The sequence below is a fragment of the Nycticebus coucang genome, chromosome X, assembly GCF_027406575.1.
Source record: "Nycticebus coucang isolate mNycCou1 chromosome X, mNycCou1.pri, whole genome shotgun sequence".
Classification (NCBI taxonomy): Eukaryota; Metazoa; Chordata; class Mammalia; order Primates; family Lorisidae; genus Nycticebus; species Nycticebus coucang.
Window position 1 is genome coordinate 63,167,318 of NC_069804.1, and position 18,458 is coordinate 63,185,775.

At 42.8% G+C, this 18,458-nt stretch overlaps 2 protein-coding genes across 3 annotated transcripts in view; one reads left to right on the plus strand and one right to left on the minus strand.

Annotated features, from left to right (window-relative positions):
- The first annotated feature begins 60 nt into the window (after positions 1-60).
- APEX2 (apurinic/apyrimidinic endodeoxyribonuclease 2) lies at positions 61-6,979 on the plus strand. The gene is given in 15 exon segments (XM_053579019.1): positions 61-97; positions 100-150; positions 153-215; positions 1,021-1,057; positions 1,059-1,110; positions 1,755-1,839; positions 1,842-1,938; positions 2,547-2,693; positions 3,374-3,434; positions 3,548-3,552; positions 6,113-6,188; positions 6,190-6,546; positions 6,548-6,629; positions 6,632-6,827; positions 6,829-6,979. Coding segments are annotated over 15 exon segments (1,497 nt in total).
- Positions 6,980-8,218: 1,239 nt separating this feature from the next.
- The window catches only part of ALAS2 (5'-aminolevulinate synthase 2), a 43,580-nt gene continuing 33,340 nt past the window's right edge, over positions 8,219-18,458 (minus strand). For both annotated transcript variants that reach the window (XM_053579904.1, XM_053579905.1), the window contains exons 7-11: positions 16,187-16,366; positions 13,837-14,001; positions 13,000-13,268; positions 11,893-12,055; positions 8,219-8,506 (exon numbers count right to left, since the gene is read on the minus strand). In XM_053579904.1, coding sequence (XP_053435879.1) covers positions 8,343-8,506; positions 11,893-12,055; positions 13,000-13,268; positions 13,837-14,001; positions 16,187-16,366 — 941 coding nt within the window. In that variant the 3' untranslated portion in view covers positions 8,219-8,342. The remainder of the gene's footprint in view (positions 8,507-11,892; positions 12,056-12,999; positions 13,269-13,836; positions 14,002-16,186; positions 16,367-18,458) is intronic.

The following is an 18,458-nucleotide window of genomic DNA, read 5'->3' on the forward strand; positions in this document are numbered from 1 at the left end:
CCTCTTTTGCTAGTTTGGGCCTCGTTTGGCGCGGGTTGGTAAGTGTTCTAGTTTGCTAAGATGTTGCGCGTGGTGAGATAGAACATCAATAGTATTCGGACCCCCTGCAAGATATGGTATACCAGGAATCCAGTAACTGTGCCACCATGGCCATGGGCGCATTTTGGAAGAGCTGGATGCTGATATTATCCGTCTCCAGGAAACCAAAGTGACCAGTGAGCACTCAAGAATCTAGGATCCCTGTCAGACTTTCCCTTTCCCGCTAACTTATGCTCCCTGCCCCATCTCGTTTCACTTTCCCATTTTCCAATTCTTAGAGTCCTGCCCTTTCCCTTTCCCTTACGCCCCCATTCCACACCAGCAAGATCCCCTAATTACTACTTCATCGCCTGTTTTCAGCAGAACTTTAATTGCCTCCCTCTCAGTACCTCCATATTCACTGAGGTTATCACATTTTCTCTGGCCTCAACTCATTCCCTCGAATTTTCTCTGCTCCCCAGCCCCAGTACACTCTTTCTCCTGTATCCAAGTCAGACCTCCCAATTCTCTATCCCTGACCCTAGCTCAGCTCCTCAAATTTCTACCCCATCTCTCCTCCTCAGCTCAAAGCCACACCTCCTATCCCATCCCAAGCATAGACATCCTCTAATTTTCTCTCCCTCCCACCCCTGTCAGACTCCCTAATTCTTGATCCCCCAATTCGCTCTCTCATCTCCACCCTTAGCTCAAATTTTCACTTCCCTCTCCTATATCCCCCATTTCTCACCCTCAGTTCCTCCCATTACCTAGACCCCCAGACTTAGCTCTGATTTCTATCTCACACTACGTAGTCTCTCCCCCTTCCTAGACTTCTAATTCTGACTTTTCCTATCTTTCTAGCTCCAATAATCATAGATACTTCATTTTCCTCCCAGTTTGGGCTCTGATGTGTGCAAGGAATTATAATGTTAATTTCAGGCATTTGTATGTCCTGGGTCCTAGTTTTACCTGTGGCTTAATCTTACATTTTGTTTTCTAAAGGGGATGTGCTGACAGAGCCTTTGGCTATTGGCGAGGGCTAACTCCTGTTTCAGCTTCAGCCACAACCATAGTGGCTATTCTGGTAAATTGGTCTTTCTGGCGCCTTTAAATTAGTGATGGAGGTAGAAGGAAAGAGCTTCTAATATTTGATAAGATAATAAGAAATTGAAAATTTTATTTTACAGAGCTAAAGCCACATAATATTAAGTTATGTGAAGTATAGGTTTTATACACAAAATTGACCTATTGGAACTCAGACGTACAGTGTTATGGTAGTTAATTGTATGAACTCTGGAACCAAACTGTCTGGGTTTGAATCATGGCTCATATCATAGCTGTACACCCTCTGGCAAGTTCTTTTACCTCTTTGTGCCTCAGGTTCCTCAACTTTAAAATAAGGATAATGCCTGCCTCTTAGGGCTGTTACAAGGATTAAATAAATTAGTCCATTTGATAATAATAGCTAATACTTTTTGAGCACTTACTATATATTAATGTAGAACACTTAGAACATTAGCTACTATTCTATGGCTATTTTAGATGAAAGAACTAAGCCTCTAGGGTTTGAGTAGAGTTGCTTCACATTCAGGGAGCCCCTTGAGTTGGGAGATTTGTCCATATATAAAAAAAAAATCAAGAGCCACACTTTATAAAGATAACTTAGGTGACCTAGGTGGGGACAGTTGGAGTGGTACAGGCTGTGTACTAGGCTATTGTCTTCCAGATCTACTTAGAGTACCCTGTTTATCCCCTTCTGTAAGGACTGTGCTACTCTGGTGGCGGCTGGAGAAGGCCTCAGTGGCCTGCTTGCCACTCAGGGTATGTGGGTTGCTCTGGAAATATGGATGAGTTCACCCAAGAGGAGCTCCAGGGTCTGGATAGTAAGGGCCAGGCCCTCCTCACACAGTACAAGATCTGGTGATAGTCTGTGTCTCCCTGTCACTGAGCACTGTTGTTGGTACTCTGTGAGTGTGGAGATTCTGAGGTTTGCAATATGTATAAACATATTCACCAAGAAGTTCCCAAATTTGCCTTTCCTGTTGTGTAGTCCTAGACAGGCTGCTTACTATGTCACCCTGGCAAATCATGTTCTCTTCTGAGCCTTGAGTTCTCATTTCTACAGTGGGGAGTTGGCCTGGACCACAAACACCTCAAAAGCAGCTTAGCCAGAATTGAACTTTTTGCTCCAAGTGGCTCTTTTCCTGAGTGTCTTGTCTTTGTGAATTGTAGCACCATTATCTGGTTTACCTGTGCCATCTCAGATGCACCTCTCCTTGCCTCACAGGTAGGTAGTCAGTCTCTAATTTGTATTCATGCCAACTCATTTGCATCTCTCTAATCCCTCTTCTCCTCCATCCCACCAAGTCATTAAGTGGAAGCCATGTGGTATAGGGAAGAAAGGGGTAGCTTGAAACTGACCCCTTTGGGTGGGTCTCTCCCTAACACATTGGAAGGAAGGAGAGGACCTTGTATAGGGAGGGAAGAGATGGCTTGAAACTGACCTCTCTTGGGGGATCTCTCTCCAGTACATGGGAAGGGAAGGAGAGGACTTTGACCCTAATCAACGTGTATTGCCCTCATGAGGACCTTGGGAAGCCTGAGCTGTTGGCCTTTAAGATGCACTTCTATCGCTTGCTGAAGATTCGAGCAGAAGCCTTCCTAGCAGCTGGCAGGTACTGTAAGCCTGGCAGAAAGGCTCCATTGAGACTGACCTTGGTGCCCATCCCTGTGTCATGCTCTATTGGAAAGGGTATGGAACCTTAGAGTCCTTCATAGCCTAGTTGGTGGACACTGGTATGCCCACCTGAATAGGCCCTGCTCTCTTTAGTGCTGTGAGGATGAGGTAAAGTGAAATGAATACGGCTTTGTTGAGCTCTTACTCATTGTGAGCCCCAAAGTATTCCTGCCTTTGTTTTCTCTTTTTGTTAAATGAGCGTATGGATCCCTGCCTCACAGAATAGTTTTTAAGGATGAAATGAGATGAGGATGGTAAAGTGCCTGGGGGAAAATGAAAGTCCTGTTCCAGGGAGGAATGAGAAAGTGAGGGTGGGATAGAGGAATCAAGTGATGCTTCCTAGAATAAGTGATATCTGAGCTCAGCTTTGAAGGATGAGAAAAATGCCATTAGGTAGTGATTAGTGAGACAGTCATGTAAAATAGGGAACAGTGCCACCTTTAGAGATCAGAATTAGATTGGTCAGGTGTGAAAGGCAGTAAGTTATGGTGTGTTAAGATTGGAGAGGTGGGCTGCTCTGAGTAGCTAGTGGAGAAGAAGCCTAATGTTAGAGGTGACCAGAACTACTGCTTCCCTTTCTTGAATATCTAGTTGATAATCCCATGTTGTATTTTTCAGCCATGTGATCATTCTGGGATCATTCCACCACCCCATTAACTACTGGGATGCAGTCAACCTGGTAAGGCTCCCTCTAGGTACTTGGCTTCATTCCTAACTGCAGTTCTATTCACCCAGGCAATCAATCCTGGGTTTTGGGCATGAGAGCAGCTTCCTTTATGGAAAAACAGAGAGGACTGGTCATTCATTGAATAGATATTACTGACCTAATCCTTGGCCTGGCCCTTAGTCATGCTGGGGACTCAGGAGTCAGGTCCAGCTCTTGGCCCCTCAGAGGTCTCTGATGGGCTATAGACACATGACCAGACAGTTATAGAATGGTATCTTTAGGGCTATGACACAGATGGCATCTCAGCATTCTAGAGCTCAGAGATAAGATTACTAGGTAAGCCTGGCCATCAGGGTAGGCAGCTTAAAAATAGCTGAATTTTAAAAGATAAGTACAACAGAGATTTGGGATTAGAGGAACAAAACATTCTAGCAAGGCAAAGGTTTCAGAACTGCAGATCCTATTCTTGTTAGAAAGGAGGTGAGTGGCAGAAGGTTTAGCTGGAGAATCCTTTGGGGGCCAGATTATGACGGATTTGAATCCCACGTTGCCTTGGTCATTTCCCTAATACACTGTGTTTCCTGCTCATGAACCCTTAATAATCTCCATGTTACCTCTGGGATCCAGAGAAAGCATAGTGTTCTGGCACTTAAGGGTCTTTTTAGTTTGTGCCCCCATCTCCATTTCTATCATCCATATCCCTGCCCACTCCATGCTCTCCAGACAGGTTGTTTCGTCATTGCCCATTGCAAAAACTGTTCTTATTCTGGATTTTCTCACTGTACACGAAATTAATGGACATCCCTGTTCTTCTGACTTTTTCTTAGACGAACCTCTTGTCTCTAAGTCCCTTTAGGCCAGTGCTTTTCAACCTGTTTTATCTCATGGTACACTTGAGCCTATAGTTAAACTTCCACAAAACAGTTAAATCCCCCCAAATAAATAAATAAATAAATAATATACTTACTGTACTTTTAATTTCTTTTAAACATAATTTAATTAATGATCTTTAAGAATTATTGTGGCACATGTAAGATCATCTCATGGCACCCAGGTTGAAAATCACTGCTCTAGACCAATGGTTCTCAGCCCTGACTGCATATTACAGCAAAAATATCGATACTTTAGAAACAGTCCAGACCAATGATATCAGAATTTCTTGGGTATAGGACCAGAGTAATTGTGTGTTTTAAAAGCCCCCAGGGTGATTTATTGTACAGCTAGGCTTGAGAACCACTGGCCTAGAATCTACAAGCCATTCCTCATCTTGGCTTGCCTCATGGACGAGGTTGGGGGTGGATTAGTAACTTAACTGACACAGTCCAACTCAGCACTGGGCTTGGCTCAGAGGTGGGGCCATGGGAACATTCCTTGATGAGTTTGCAGAGGAACTGCATGAATATAGCTATGGTTCTCAGGTAGGAAAATGAGCTGAAATGAGAGAATGGTGGTGGTGGTGTAGGGGGTTAGGGGTGAGCACAACAAAGTTCAAGCCTTAAGGCCTCACTTTGCCTTATTCCTCATCAGGCATTCTCTCCATCTGTCCTTTTGGCTTCCTGTGTTACCATCTACTTAGTTCAGAGCTATCCTAGATCTCTCAAGTATACCTTCTTCATTTTTCCTTCCAGGAAAAGAGAAGTAATAGTACTAGTTCAGATGACATACACAATCATTCCAAAATAGCAGAACATGTCCACTTCACACCAGATTGGCTCTTCTGGTCTTCTAAGTGGACCATAATCCCCTTGATTGAAAGAAGCCTAAGAATTGTGCTAGAATTGTTTTTCTTCCTTACTCCCCTTCCCATATTTAGTTAGTCAGCAAGTACTGTTGATACTAACTCCTAATAATCTCATAATTTCATTTCTCTGGCACCATCCTAATCCAAGTGACCAGCATTTTCTTGCTGGAATGGAGTATAGTAGTCATCTCCTGCTGATTATCCTCAGTCTGGTCTGCCATCAAGTCTTTTAGGTATGCTGCACCTTTCTTCTACAGACTTCACATCTCAGCTATAGATCACTTCCCAAAAGGTAATCTCTGGTCCTCAGGAGTGGATACATTTCTACTTTATTCTAGCATCGTGCCTGGCACATAATAGGTACTCTGTGGACATTTTTGGCATTGATGAGTGGGTGAATTGGATGGTTGGATGGATGGGTGGTTTGGATGGTTAGATGGATGGACTGGAGATCAGAGCCAAAGGAAGTATTCAGACATGGATCCCTGAAGCTTCTCAGCTCACAAGGGAAGGCTGGTCATTGAGGGCCTTGACACATCCCAGATAAACCAAATAGCATCAAAGGGTAAAAATGAAAAGCCAACAGTCTTCCTAACTCCTAACCCCAGACTTACTTCCCAGGGGCAAACACTTTTAGCTTCCTGTTTTCCATTATTTTGAAAAGAAATTCTTGGGAATTGTTTTGGTTAAACAAATAGCAGATTTTCAGATTTGTCATTTTTGAACAAATGCTGCAACATGGTGCAGAGGGAAAAAGAGGCATGGACTTTTGAAAAGGATGGAAATTGGAATCCCAGCTTTGCTGTTGGTGGGTTATGTAACCTTGAACAATAGTCCTCTTTGGGACCAAATTTTCTTATTTGTAAAATGAAGTGTTAGTCTGTGTCCCTTTCTGTTTTGGAAATCTAGTTCTTCCTGTCTTCTTCCTTCTCCCACCCCCCTGGGAAAGTTTTGAAGAGAACCCAGTATGCAAATGGATGGATGGCTTGCTCAGTAAGCTGGGCTGCCAGTCTGGCCACTATGTAAAGGCCCTTCATTGATAGCTACCACTACTTCCAACCAAAGCAGAAAGGGGGATTCACCTGCTAGTTAGTAGTCACTGGTGTCTGCCATCTCATAGATACCTTCCAGGCATCCTTTCTGCTGCATGAGGTGATGGGCTTTGATCACTGCCCTGTGGGTACAGTCTTAAGCATGTTTTCTGTGCCTGCAAAACAGTACCCACCTCTGTGCACCCGCTTCCTCCCTGAGTTTGCAGGCACCCAGCTCAAGATCCTTCACTTCCTAGTTCCTCTTGAATAAAATCCTGTTTTGGAGCAGTTAGCACTCCAGCTCATCAACCATACCAGGGTGCAGAAGTGCCAAAACAAAGACTGTGTACGTACCCTCAACCAGGTCTCAGCCCAGTCAGGCTGGCTCCAGCAGAGGCCAGAAAAATCTGAAGAGCTACTTCCAGCCATCCTCTGCCATCCCCAAGCGTCTCCTTACTTAGAATTACCTAGCCTGCCACTCATGGGTGCCCTCCTTATCCCAAAGACTTCAGAAGAGGAGACAACAACCAAAGTGGCAAAAGAGCAGGCCAAGGCTTTAGAGGACAAAGATGAAAAGGAGGTATGGACTTCCTTCTGGAAATCTGTTCTGGGGGACCTCATGCCAACACCCCTCTGGTGGCCACAGGGAGCCATGTGTGATGCATACTGTGAAGAAGCCAGGACCCAACCTAAGCCACTACTTCTACATATGTGGCAGACCCCAGGGTCCATCCACTGATGCCTCCTCTTACTACAACTTCTTCCTCTGGGGCAGACCCAGATGAACCAACTGAGGCCTCAGGATGTCTGGCACAGTCAGTCCTGCACAGCTCTCCTCCTCCTGAGCTGCCAGTGCTGCGTCTAGGGCTCTTTTGTCCTCTTCCTCTTTCTCCTCTTCCCTCTACTTCCTTTTTCTCATCCTATTTCTCTTCCTCCTCTCAACCCTTCTCTTTCTCTCTCTTCCTTCCTAGCTCTTCCTTATTGGTGAAGTTTCTTGTACCTTAATCCTGTGACACATCTTCCTGTCACAGGTACATGGGAATCAGCCACCTCAGAAAATTGTGATTTTTAAACCCTTTCTGTCCTTGTTGGGAAATGTATTTATGCATAAAGTCTGTGTCTTTGTTTGAGGGTACCACATTGAGTACTCCATAAAGGTGAGTCAGAGAAGCTATCTCAATACTTGGTTTGCCAGCTGCCTGCACCCTGATAATATAACTTCTAGGGAGAGGGGAAGAGAGAGGAGTGGTACTTACCATAAAGTGCTTGGCTGTAGGGGTTCTCTGCACTGTTGACATTAGATCAGCAAGGGAGATGGGTTGTGTAGCCTTAAACCACAACTTCCCAATGATTGTGTTCTACAGGTGCCACAAATGGGTTATAGGGTGGAAAGCAATGGGACCCTTGTCCCTCAGAGTTGCTAGACAGGTCATGGGATCAGACAAGTCTCAGGGAATATTGCTTCCCAGGCAAGCAATACCCAACTATGCCATGCACATGTTTCCTGTGTGCTATGACCTGGAAAGGTTGGGAGCATTGACTTAGATATGGTGCTTGCCATAGCCAAACTTCTTTTATCACCTTGGAAAACAGGGCTGATGACTCTTATTCTATAAGATGCTGCATGAGGGAAAGAGGATAATGGATTGATAAAGACATCTATTCCCCCTTCTGGAAAATACTTCCTCAGTTTTGGGGAACCACTCCTCTCCAGGCATTTGGTTAGGGCTGACTCTATCTTCTGGCTTCAAGGGCTAGCCGGGGCCCAAATGTCTGGTACTAACAGTGAAGAATCAATCCCTGGGTTTAGAGCCAATTCCAACAAATCTACCAAGTGTCCCAGCTGTTTGTGCAACTCATGCATAGTGTTTGGACATCTTCCTCTTTCTAGATCTCAGTTTCCCTATCAGTAAAATGAGATGGTCAGGCCAGCAGTGATCTGGTTTCCTCGTGCTTCTGCCACTTGTAGGAGGGAGTCAGGTATAGTGCAGTTGTCTGTTTTCTGTCTAATAAAGGGCTAAAAGTGCTGCAGTTTGCTCTTTATTTTTAGACTTCAGTCAGCTAAAGGCACACAACAAAGCAGAGGACGGGAGGAGGTAGAGCCTCAAGTGCAGTACAGGTTGGGTAGGGTCCAAGACAACTTGTTTCTCAGGCATAGGTGGTGACATATTGAGGCCCCATGTTCCCAAAGTAGGAACGCTCCCACTCACTCATGAGCTCAAGGTGCACAGGACGGTGACAGAAATTGCAGGCAGCCACAGACACATCCTGAAAGGGCAGCCCCACCTCATTCCAGGCTACCAGCAGCTTCCCTGAAGGTGTTAGGAGAAGGAGAGAAAAAGAATTAGTTAAGACTACGTCTTCCAAATCCCCATGTCACAGTACATATGGGCCAAGATATTGGTACCCTCAACACTTCAAGGTGCTTCAGGGCCAGAAATAACCTCTCTGCTCCAGTGTGTGCCATAAATGTTGCCATTTTTCTATGGGTGCCAGGATGTATGATAGATTGGGAAGCAGTCTTTTGATATAATTTGAAGCTGTCCTGCCCTGGACCACTCCCTAAGTATAGGATGTGCTGTGACTGGACAAGTGAATTATCTGGAAACTTCTAGCATGGTAAGGAAAGATGATACTGACAGTAACCACACTATTCCGTTGATGCTATGACCAGGAGTTCTGGGGCAGGGTGAGAACCAAAGGAGGGAACCTGACTCAACTCTAGGAAGTGCCTCAGGTATATGCCAGGGTGCTGTCCTTATTCTTTCCTATGCTAATGTCCTTTGTAATTTCATCTAGTGTAATGGCTTTAAGCACCATCTCTAATCTGATGGTTCTGAAATGTTCATATCTAGCCAGATGTCTCTATGATTTCCAGACTTTTCTATACAGTGAGCTTTCAGCATTTTCACCTACATGTCTAATAGGCATCTTTAGCTTATGAGTACAACTGAGCTATTCATGTCTCTACCTTCCACCAATCCTGCTCTACTTTCCACCTTTCCCATCTCAGTTGATGGCAATTCCAGTTGTTCGGTCCAAACATTTCTTAGCCATCCTTTAATTTTCTTTCTCTCTTACCCCACGTTTAATCTATCATTGGCTCCACCTTCAAAATCTGACCACTTATCATCACCTCCATTGCCATCATGACATCTTACCCAATATTATCTTTCATCTCAAATGTTACAGTAGTCTCCTACTGGGTCTTCCTGCTTTCACTCTTGCTCCCTTTCAATGTATTTTCAACAAGGAACTCAGGATAATTCGGTTAAAAGCCTGAATCAAATAAGTCAGTTTTCTATTCAGGTCCTTCTAAGGGCTGTGACTAAAAGCCAAAATCCTTCCAATGGCATATAACACTCTGGCTCTGCATTGCCTCTGTCTACTCAATTTTTCTGTATTCCACCTTCTTACACCACTCCTCACTCATCTTACCATTCTTGAGTAAGACAAGTAATACTTCTGTGTCTTCCATGCCTTAGGCTGCTCCTTCCACCTAGGATGCATAGCCCTTAGATATCTACCCAACCTTCCCTTAGATACCTACCCACTTCCTTTAAATATTTGCTCAAGTATCACCTCAATAGTCTCTACCCTTGCTAATGTAATACTGTAGTCTCCTCTGAACTAGCCCCTGGGGGCTGGGACTAGTTTTAATATCCCTTATAGTGCTTTATTTTTTTCCCATAGCATTTAGAACTAACATAGTATTCAATTTGTTTATTTTTAAAATATTCTTTGACTATCCCATTCCACTAGAATATAAGCTCCAGAAGAGCAGGTATTTTGTCACTGGTTTTTTTACTAATAGATTCCCAGGATCTGGAATGGCATACTCACACAGTAGGTACTTGGTAAATATTTTTTGAAAGAGAAGTAGGAATCAATATGGTGTAGTTGGAGAAATAAAATGCACATGGGAAAGAGGTGAAGGCACAGAGATGACCACGTGATAGGCACTGAATCCTGTGCCAGGGAGCTTTGACTCTGTCTGTAAACCAATCTTTCCAAATGTTGGACTATACATCCATTTTAGTACAAACATTATATCATGTACTTTCCATCCTGTATATTTATTTATGTACTATATACTTGGTTTCATTGTCAATCTGTATGTTAAAAATCAATATCAGTAATGCTTACCTTCCTATTCTTAAGATTAAAAATAAACATAACATTCTAATATGTACTCTAGTCCCTCACCCTATAAAGTCATATTGCATACTTCACCTTGGAGAATACTGCTGTAGAGTCTGGACAATAGGGAATGGATTTAAGTAAGAGAACCATTTATTCAGGTTCTTAGAAAACTCTTGGGTGATCAATATGCAGAAGGTATTGAAGAGAAACAAAAGAGGAGCAGAAAAATTAAGAAGAAATCATGTTGACATGGACTTACAAAGTGGTAGGGGAGAAAAGAGAACATATTTGAGAGACCATTTGCAACATTTCACCTCTAATATTGAAGCCAAGAGCAATAAAGAAAACTGAACTAAAGGCCCGGGAGTCTGGGTCATCAGCTTAGAGAGGCAGAAGACCTAGTGGTTATGACCACGGAGATAGAGACAGATCCCTAGTTCCAACCTAGTAGCTCTATGACCTTAGGCCTGTGATTTTATATTTTTATGCCTCAATTTCCACATATTACAAAATTAAAATGAGAAGAGCATCTCTACCTAGTGAAGTTGTGAGGATTAGATAAGTTTGTACAGGTTTCGAACAGTGCTTGGCCGGAATTATTTAATGTTTGTAAGTGAATAAATGGTGCCTACTACCTTGTCTTCCTTATCTTCCTTGAACTCTCTTTCCTATCTCGAGGTCATTGCTCAAGGAATTCTCTAATTCTGGAATATCCTTATACCATATTCATATATACTTCAGTATGCAAAAGAAAAATTTCTTCACCTACAAAGCCTTTCCAATTTCATCCTTCCCACTCTGTCTAACTGTAATGAGGTCACTCCATCCATCTACCAGAACAGTAGAGCTTATCATTCTGTACTGTACACCTGTGTCTGGCTCCTCTGCTATGCCATAGAACTGCACCCAATGAAAATCCAGCAAACTAGGCAAATTGCTTAAACTAGAATTTTCTGGGTAAAACTCAAATTATTCAGCTCTACAAGCCTCTCAATCTAGTCCCTGTTTTGCGTTGTGTTGTCTTTGTAGATCATAGATTTATACTCCCCGCAAACTCCATTCCTACTATCTTAGATCCCAGTGATACCTGCTTATTATTCTTAATAAATCGCCAGTTGCTTCTCATCCCCTTCTTGATTTTCTTCATGCTCTCCCCTCTACTAGGAACATCTCTTTCATACCTTTCACCTAATACCACTCAGCTTGCAAAACTCAACTCAAGTGACACTTCCACTAGGAAACCTGTCTTAAATCCTCTAGACTGGGTCAGGGCCCTCCTCTCTGTTCCAAAAACCACTGCATGCACTGCCTTTGTTAAGCTTTCATCACTCCTTTATATCATTGTGTCTACCATGTTGTCCTCGACCACACTGAAGCCTTATAGTCCTAAGGTCTGTTTCTCATTCATTTGAGACCATAGTATAGGGGATAGCACATAACAGATGTTCCAGAAATAACTGTTTAACTGAATGGTCTCTGTATTCTCAACTTCTCCTTCAGATCCTGGAGCTAAGTGGAGGGAGAGTGCTCTCCAGCTTCCATATTGAGAACGTACCCACAAAATCTTCCATCATCTGAGGACTGTGGTGGGGGGAGGGTGCCAAGCGCAGGAGCTCCTCACCCCTCGGGACGGTTGGGTAGTTGATAGCCTGTACATAGATGCCATACTTGGAGAGCAGGAGATCACAGAGCTTGCTGTTGAGTGCTGCATCACCCACCTAGACTCAGGAGAAAGTCCAATCACTACTTGCCACCTTGAGCCCACCATCACTAGCTCCATTAAGCAGGTAGAGGGAACTAAATTAGGGAATATTGAATTTGGGGGCAGATTTTTTCATAAGGAGCAGTGACTTAATTTCTCATCCATAAAATTGGCATAAAAGAAGTGTCCTTCCCATGCCCTGAATTACCTGGCTCACACAAATAGCACAAATAAATGTCATTTAGGAAATAAGTAGCAGTTCATGTTTAACAATAGTAAACCTTCATACATAGTTGGGGATTCAAAATAGCAGCTAGTCCTGTGCCTTTTGCTGACCTCAATTCTCCGTAAGACATATCTTTTGCACCAGGACCATAAATATACACATATACATATGTGCATATATACATATACATATATACATACCCGGTTTCCCCGAAAATAAGACATCCTCCAAAAATAAGACCTACTTACAGGAAAGATAAGACGTCCCCTGAAAATAAGACCTAGCGCATCTTTGGAAGCACACCTTAAAATAAGACACTGTCTTATTTTCGGGGAAACAGGGTACATATACAAAACAAATTTCTCACAAAATGATACCCTTAGTATATGTGATGTACTCTAACACTTGCTATTCTATTTCTTTCATTTTTTTAATCCCACTTACAACTCACCAAACTGATTTTATGATCCACAGATTGAGAAACACTGAGTTACAGGCTGTGAGTTCTAAATATTGTGCAGTTCAGGACAGTCTTACAAGCATGAGGTAATAGCTGATGCAAAGAAGAAATTCATTGATCTAGAATGGCTAATAATGTTTCAAAAAGGGAAACAGCTGGCAATAAGGAGAACAGCAGAAAAGTGAAGAGTAGAATCAGATATCACTTTGCTGAGAGTAGAAAACCCCTCGGAAGAGAGAGATGGTGAGGGCAATGGACAGGGTGGGGTGCTCACCCGGATGGGGATGATGTGGCTGGGGCAGGGGATGATGGGAAGGTTCCTGTCCATTAGTAGTTGACGCATGTGCTTGACATTGCGCTGGTGGGCTCGCCGCAGGGCTTGACCCTCTTCTCCCTTGAGCAAACGCACGGATTCCAGAGCCCCAGAAAGCACCATGGGGGGTAGTGAAGTGGTAAAAATGAAGCCTGCAGCATACGAGCGCACCATGTCCACCAAGTCATGGGTGCTGGCTATGTAACCACCCACACAGCCAAAGGCCTTGCCTGGAGAGAAGGAGGAGGAAGACATGTACAGATCCTATGATCAGTCCCTGGAGGAATAGGATCATGTCCCAGATAACACAGAGAAGTACACCAGAATCTGAGGCTCCAGACTGTCTCCTCAGGCCTCGCCTCATCTCTCCTGTCCATGACCCAGGCAGAGCTGATAATTCTGCTTCTTTGAGATAGCACTTTCAAGTCCTGCCATATGCAATGACTAGATATCTAAGCAGAAGCTGGGTGGGGATTTTTAACTGGTTAGGGCCATGAGTGGAGCTAAGATGAAGCTTGGGGAAGAGGTTAGAGAGGGGTTTAAAAACAGCTTTCCACATCCACAAGTTGAACCTGGTTATTTGGTCCAGCTCAGGGATCTTCAGAAAACCCTCCCAGACTTTCTCAGCAACTCTGGATTGGGATGGGAGTATAGGGAGGGAGTCCAGAAGGATAGCGGCCTGGAGCTGTGAATTCTGTCCAAACAACTCCTACAGCGTGGGGATGTATATGAAGAAAATGCTTTTGCAGGGGCTCCTCTCTAGATGCCATATAAGGGAGGCCCAGGGTGTTCACTTACCAAGAGTTCCAGAGATTATGTCAATCTTGTGCATAATTCCATCACGTTCTCCAATCCCAGCGCCCCGGGGCCCATAAAGTCCTACAGCATGGACTTCATCCACAAAGGTCAGGGCCCCATACTGGTGGGCTACATCACACAACTCCTCAAGGGGACAGATGGCACCTGAGCAAAGCCAACGGATAGAGGTAGAAGTTCATAATCCTTCCCTAGCACCATTTCCAGGGTAGAATTTACCACACCTGATTTAGACTAGAAAGAGATATTGTAGAGAGGGAGGAAAACGGGCACCCTCATGTGGGACTATTCTAAACCTCTTTGCATGCATCAACTGCTTATATCCCATGCTTACCTTAGCGCGCGCTCTCTCTCTCTCTCTCTGTGTGTGTGTGTCTTTTCCCCAATCTGAGATAAAGGCTTGGATCTATGTCTGTTTTTCCTTCATTCTGATTATGCATGTCTTCCTGTTTCTACCATTTTTAGCCTCTCTTTGCTTCTTTGGTTTTTCCTGGAGGTTTGTGTATGCACTAATACCACCCTCTGTACTCCCTGGAAACTGTTGAAATACAGAGAGTTGGAATACAGAAGAAACTTCTTCAGGTAGAAACAGGGGCTATAGGCCAAGATTAAAGAATGTGAGCAATAGAGCAACATAAGGGGAGACAATTCCAGAAAGTAGAGCCTGAGAAAAAGGAGACAGTGTGATGGTTCAAGCGTCATTTTATTTGTTTATTTATTTATTTAGACATAGTCTTTGTCACACATGGTAGAGTGCTGTGGTGTCACAGCTCACAGCAACTTCCAACTCTTGGGCTTAAGCGATTCTCTTGCCTCAACCTCCCAAGTATCTGGGACTACAGGAACCCACCCCAATACCCGGCTATTTTTTTTTTTTTAAGAGATGAGGTCTAGCTCTGGCTCAGGCTGGTCTCGAACTCCAGAGCTCAGGCAATCTACTCTCCTGGGCCTCCCAGAGTGCTAGGATTATGAGCGTGAGCCACCACATCCAGCCAGCATTATTTTAATAAGAGAGATTCAACCCTAAGATTGAAAGTTTGGGCAGTTTCCACCAAGGAAACAAGGAACTATTCATTTGCAAATGTAAGGAAGTGCAGTGGTACCAACAAGATACTAGAGAAATACTAAATTTGATTAATTTCTGTAGTAGAAATATGGAAAAGGAGTGGTTTTATTTTGTTGCTAGTTGTAGAAATGTGAGAGTGGGCATTACAGTAAGTTTCTTACGTATATTAACTCATTTAATTCTCACAGCTGCTTAATTATTATCACCTCTATTTTTCAAATAAGGCGATAGAGAACTGAGACACAGAGAAATTAAGAAGTTTTCCTAAGCTAGTAAGTTGTGCTGAGATTTGAAGATGGACAGTCTAGTTTTAGAGCCTGTGTGAATACACATTACCTAATGCTAATGGCACTTACACTAGCTAAATCAGGGAGTACTATGAATCTTCTTTTGTTTCAGTTGGTAAAGTAACAAACTGAAATGAGGTGAGGACCTCTTCCCTTAAATACATTTGGAAGGGCATACCTAAAACACATGATTTCTGCCCAATAGGGCCAGCAATAAAAAGCTTTGGGTATTGTTTTAGTTGGGACAAGAAAGGAGGTAGGAGGGTAAAAGTTATTTATCTCTACTAAAACATACTAAATATTTTGGCTTCCATCATCTTTAATTCTCACAACAGGACAATTTTTCCTTGAGGAAAACTGAGGCTCAGAGAGTTAAAGACTTACTCAATATCATATAGCCAGTTAAGTGTCAAAGGTGAGATTTGAACCCAAGTCTCTCTGACTTAAAAACCTGTTTTAATACCAATGCTTCATACTGGACCTTGAAAAAAATATCCTAGGAAGTGTTTTGTGAAATTTTCTGTTGTAAGAAACTAGACACTGTATGACCGATTTGCATGGCATTTCTAGTGGAAAAGGAGTGTCACTTGAAGGAATTCGAGTCATACATCCTAGTGTTAAAATTATTGGCATCAATTTTCTGAGCCATTGTATATCACCTCTGAACTTTAGTTTCTTAACTGATAAGATGAGTGTAATAGCTTCTCCATCCTTTGCCATGTACTAGCTGTGTGATCTTGGACAAGTTAATCCATTTGTTTACGTATCAGTTTTCCTCATATAAAAAATAAAACTAGCACCTACCTCATGGAATTGTTGTGAAGATTAAATGAATTAATTACATGTAAAATAGCAATAATTTCACTTGGCACATAATATGTGTTCTATAGGTGTTAGCTGTTATTATTATAATTACTATCATTATGGTTTTTGTGAAACCAATACTGGTAATATACACTTGACTCACAGAAATACATACCATCCATGGAGTGAACAGTCTCAAAGGCCACAATTTTGGGTGTCTCAGGGTTGGACTTCTCTAGAAGTTTCCTTAGGTGGTAAGGGTCATTGTGCCTAAAGATAAACTTGGCTGCTCCACTGTTGCAGATACCTTGGATCATGGAAGCATGGTTGCCCGCATCGGAGTAAATTTCACACCCTGAGGAACCAGATGCATAATTTTGATGCACAATTTTATCTCAGTACTCTCACTTCACTTTTCAGGTCTGACCTGGCAGGAGAAGATAGAAGATAGCCAACCCTTTCTTCATTTTGACAAGCCTTCTCTGCTTTCTTCACCTCTGGAAGCTGTTGCAACACATCTTCCTCCCTTGGAAGGACTTTCCTGCCTTGAAATTCTAACCCTTACACCTTTCCCTCCAGTTATTTATAACACAAGTCTGGCCTCTGTCTTGAGGTGGAGGAAAATTTAGTTTCTCTGGAAGCTTTAGAGTCTCTCTCGCTCTCTCGAGTCTCTTGAGGATAGGACCTAGGTTCCTTCTCTCCAATATATAAGATCAAGACTTAGAAAGGGGTTTTATCCCAGGGAATGTTTGTTGATGTGGACTAATGCTAGATTCTTCCAGGTCTGGATGAAATACCACTTCTTATAGGTATTATCTATCTTCTTATAGTTACCAGCATAGGTAATTATCAGCCTTTCACTATTGAAATAATGGCATGTAAGAGCTGGGAGAGCCATTACTGATCATGGGATCCAATTCATTTATGGTACATGTGAGAAAGCTGAAATCCAGAGAGGGGAAGGCCTTTCTCTAGGACCTGAGGAATTGAGGGCTTTTTACTATGTAATACTGGGAGGGTAGGTGGGGGTGGGAAATTGGTGAATGGGTTTGATTCCTGCTGCCCCCAAATTGCACTGCCATCAAAGAACTCTAGTCCTTCCATAAGAGTAAGGGATACCTTCTGCTTCCCGGACGACATGGCTTGAAGTACAAGTAAATTGGGAATTTCTTGAGAGCACAAACCATTTTTTTTAAATCTTTCTGTCACTGGTACTCAGTACAAGGTTAAGTATATAGTAGATGCTAAGTAAGACATTGTTGAATGAATGGATGAATAAATCAATGACAGACTTATGAGTGAATGAGTATACAGATGAATATATTACTGAATTGATGAGTGAAAGGAGGGGTGCCAAAAGATGAGGCTGAAGACATATGTAGAAGGCAGATTATTGAGAGCTTTAGAAACCATAAGGATTTGGTCCTAAAGTCAATGATGATCCATTAAAAGGTTTTGACCAGGGCAGTAACAAAGATAGGTTTATATTTTTAAAACCATTCTGACTGTCGTGAAGAACAGATTATAGAAGGGCAAAGGTGAAATTAAAAAATTGGTGTCGATCTAGGTTAGGATGGTGACAGTAGAGATGGAAAGTAGTTGAATTCTAATGGCTGATAAGAGGATTGACTGAAAAAAGTCCCAAAGATGTTGGGTTTAGTTGCAGTTTATGGATGACCTTGGTTGAGAAGTAGTAGTGATGTTTACAGTGTGCTGAATAATAATTGACAGAAGGCTATGAAGTACATAGAAAATGTGGAGACTTGTTTGAAGCAATTTGCCTATTTCAGGAAGGAGAGAGATAGGGCAGTAGCTAAGGAATAATGAGGGATTGAGGCAATGGTTTCATTTTGTCTTTTAAGAATGCAAGAGACCTGAACATGTTTAAAGAGAAGGAGAGGCTGAACATACAAGAGAGGGAGAGAGCTGATAGATAAAGATTCTCAAGGAGGTAGAGGGGAATGGGACACAGAGCACCAGTGGAAAGATTAGTCAACAAGAAAAAGGGTACTTCTTCCACTGTCACTGGAGAGAAGGAGTGAGAAGAGGTCACATATAGATGCTTGTAAGTTTGTAGGTACTTTGTGGCTAGAAGTTGAGGACATTGCTGTCCGGTGTCTTCTATTTTCAGAGCGGTAACAGGTGAGGTCACCTATTGAGGGTGGAGGAGTAGGTAGGTATAGGAAGGCTAAGGACAATGGAAATATGGCAAAACTTTCCCAGAGACTTAGGAAATTGACCTGGGAAGCAGGATTGCCAGAGAACATAAAGAATCTAGTAGAGGTTGGGGCCCATGAATTTTTAGTCGCTCCTGTCTGAACAATTGCATAATCTCAGATTGACATGGGGAAGGTGGACAGTTACATTCATCTGGGGTTGGGGCAATGATGGAAAGATGACATGGTATATAAGGTGAGGACATTATTGGCTAAAGAGTGGGAAGATGG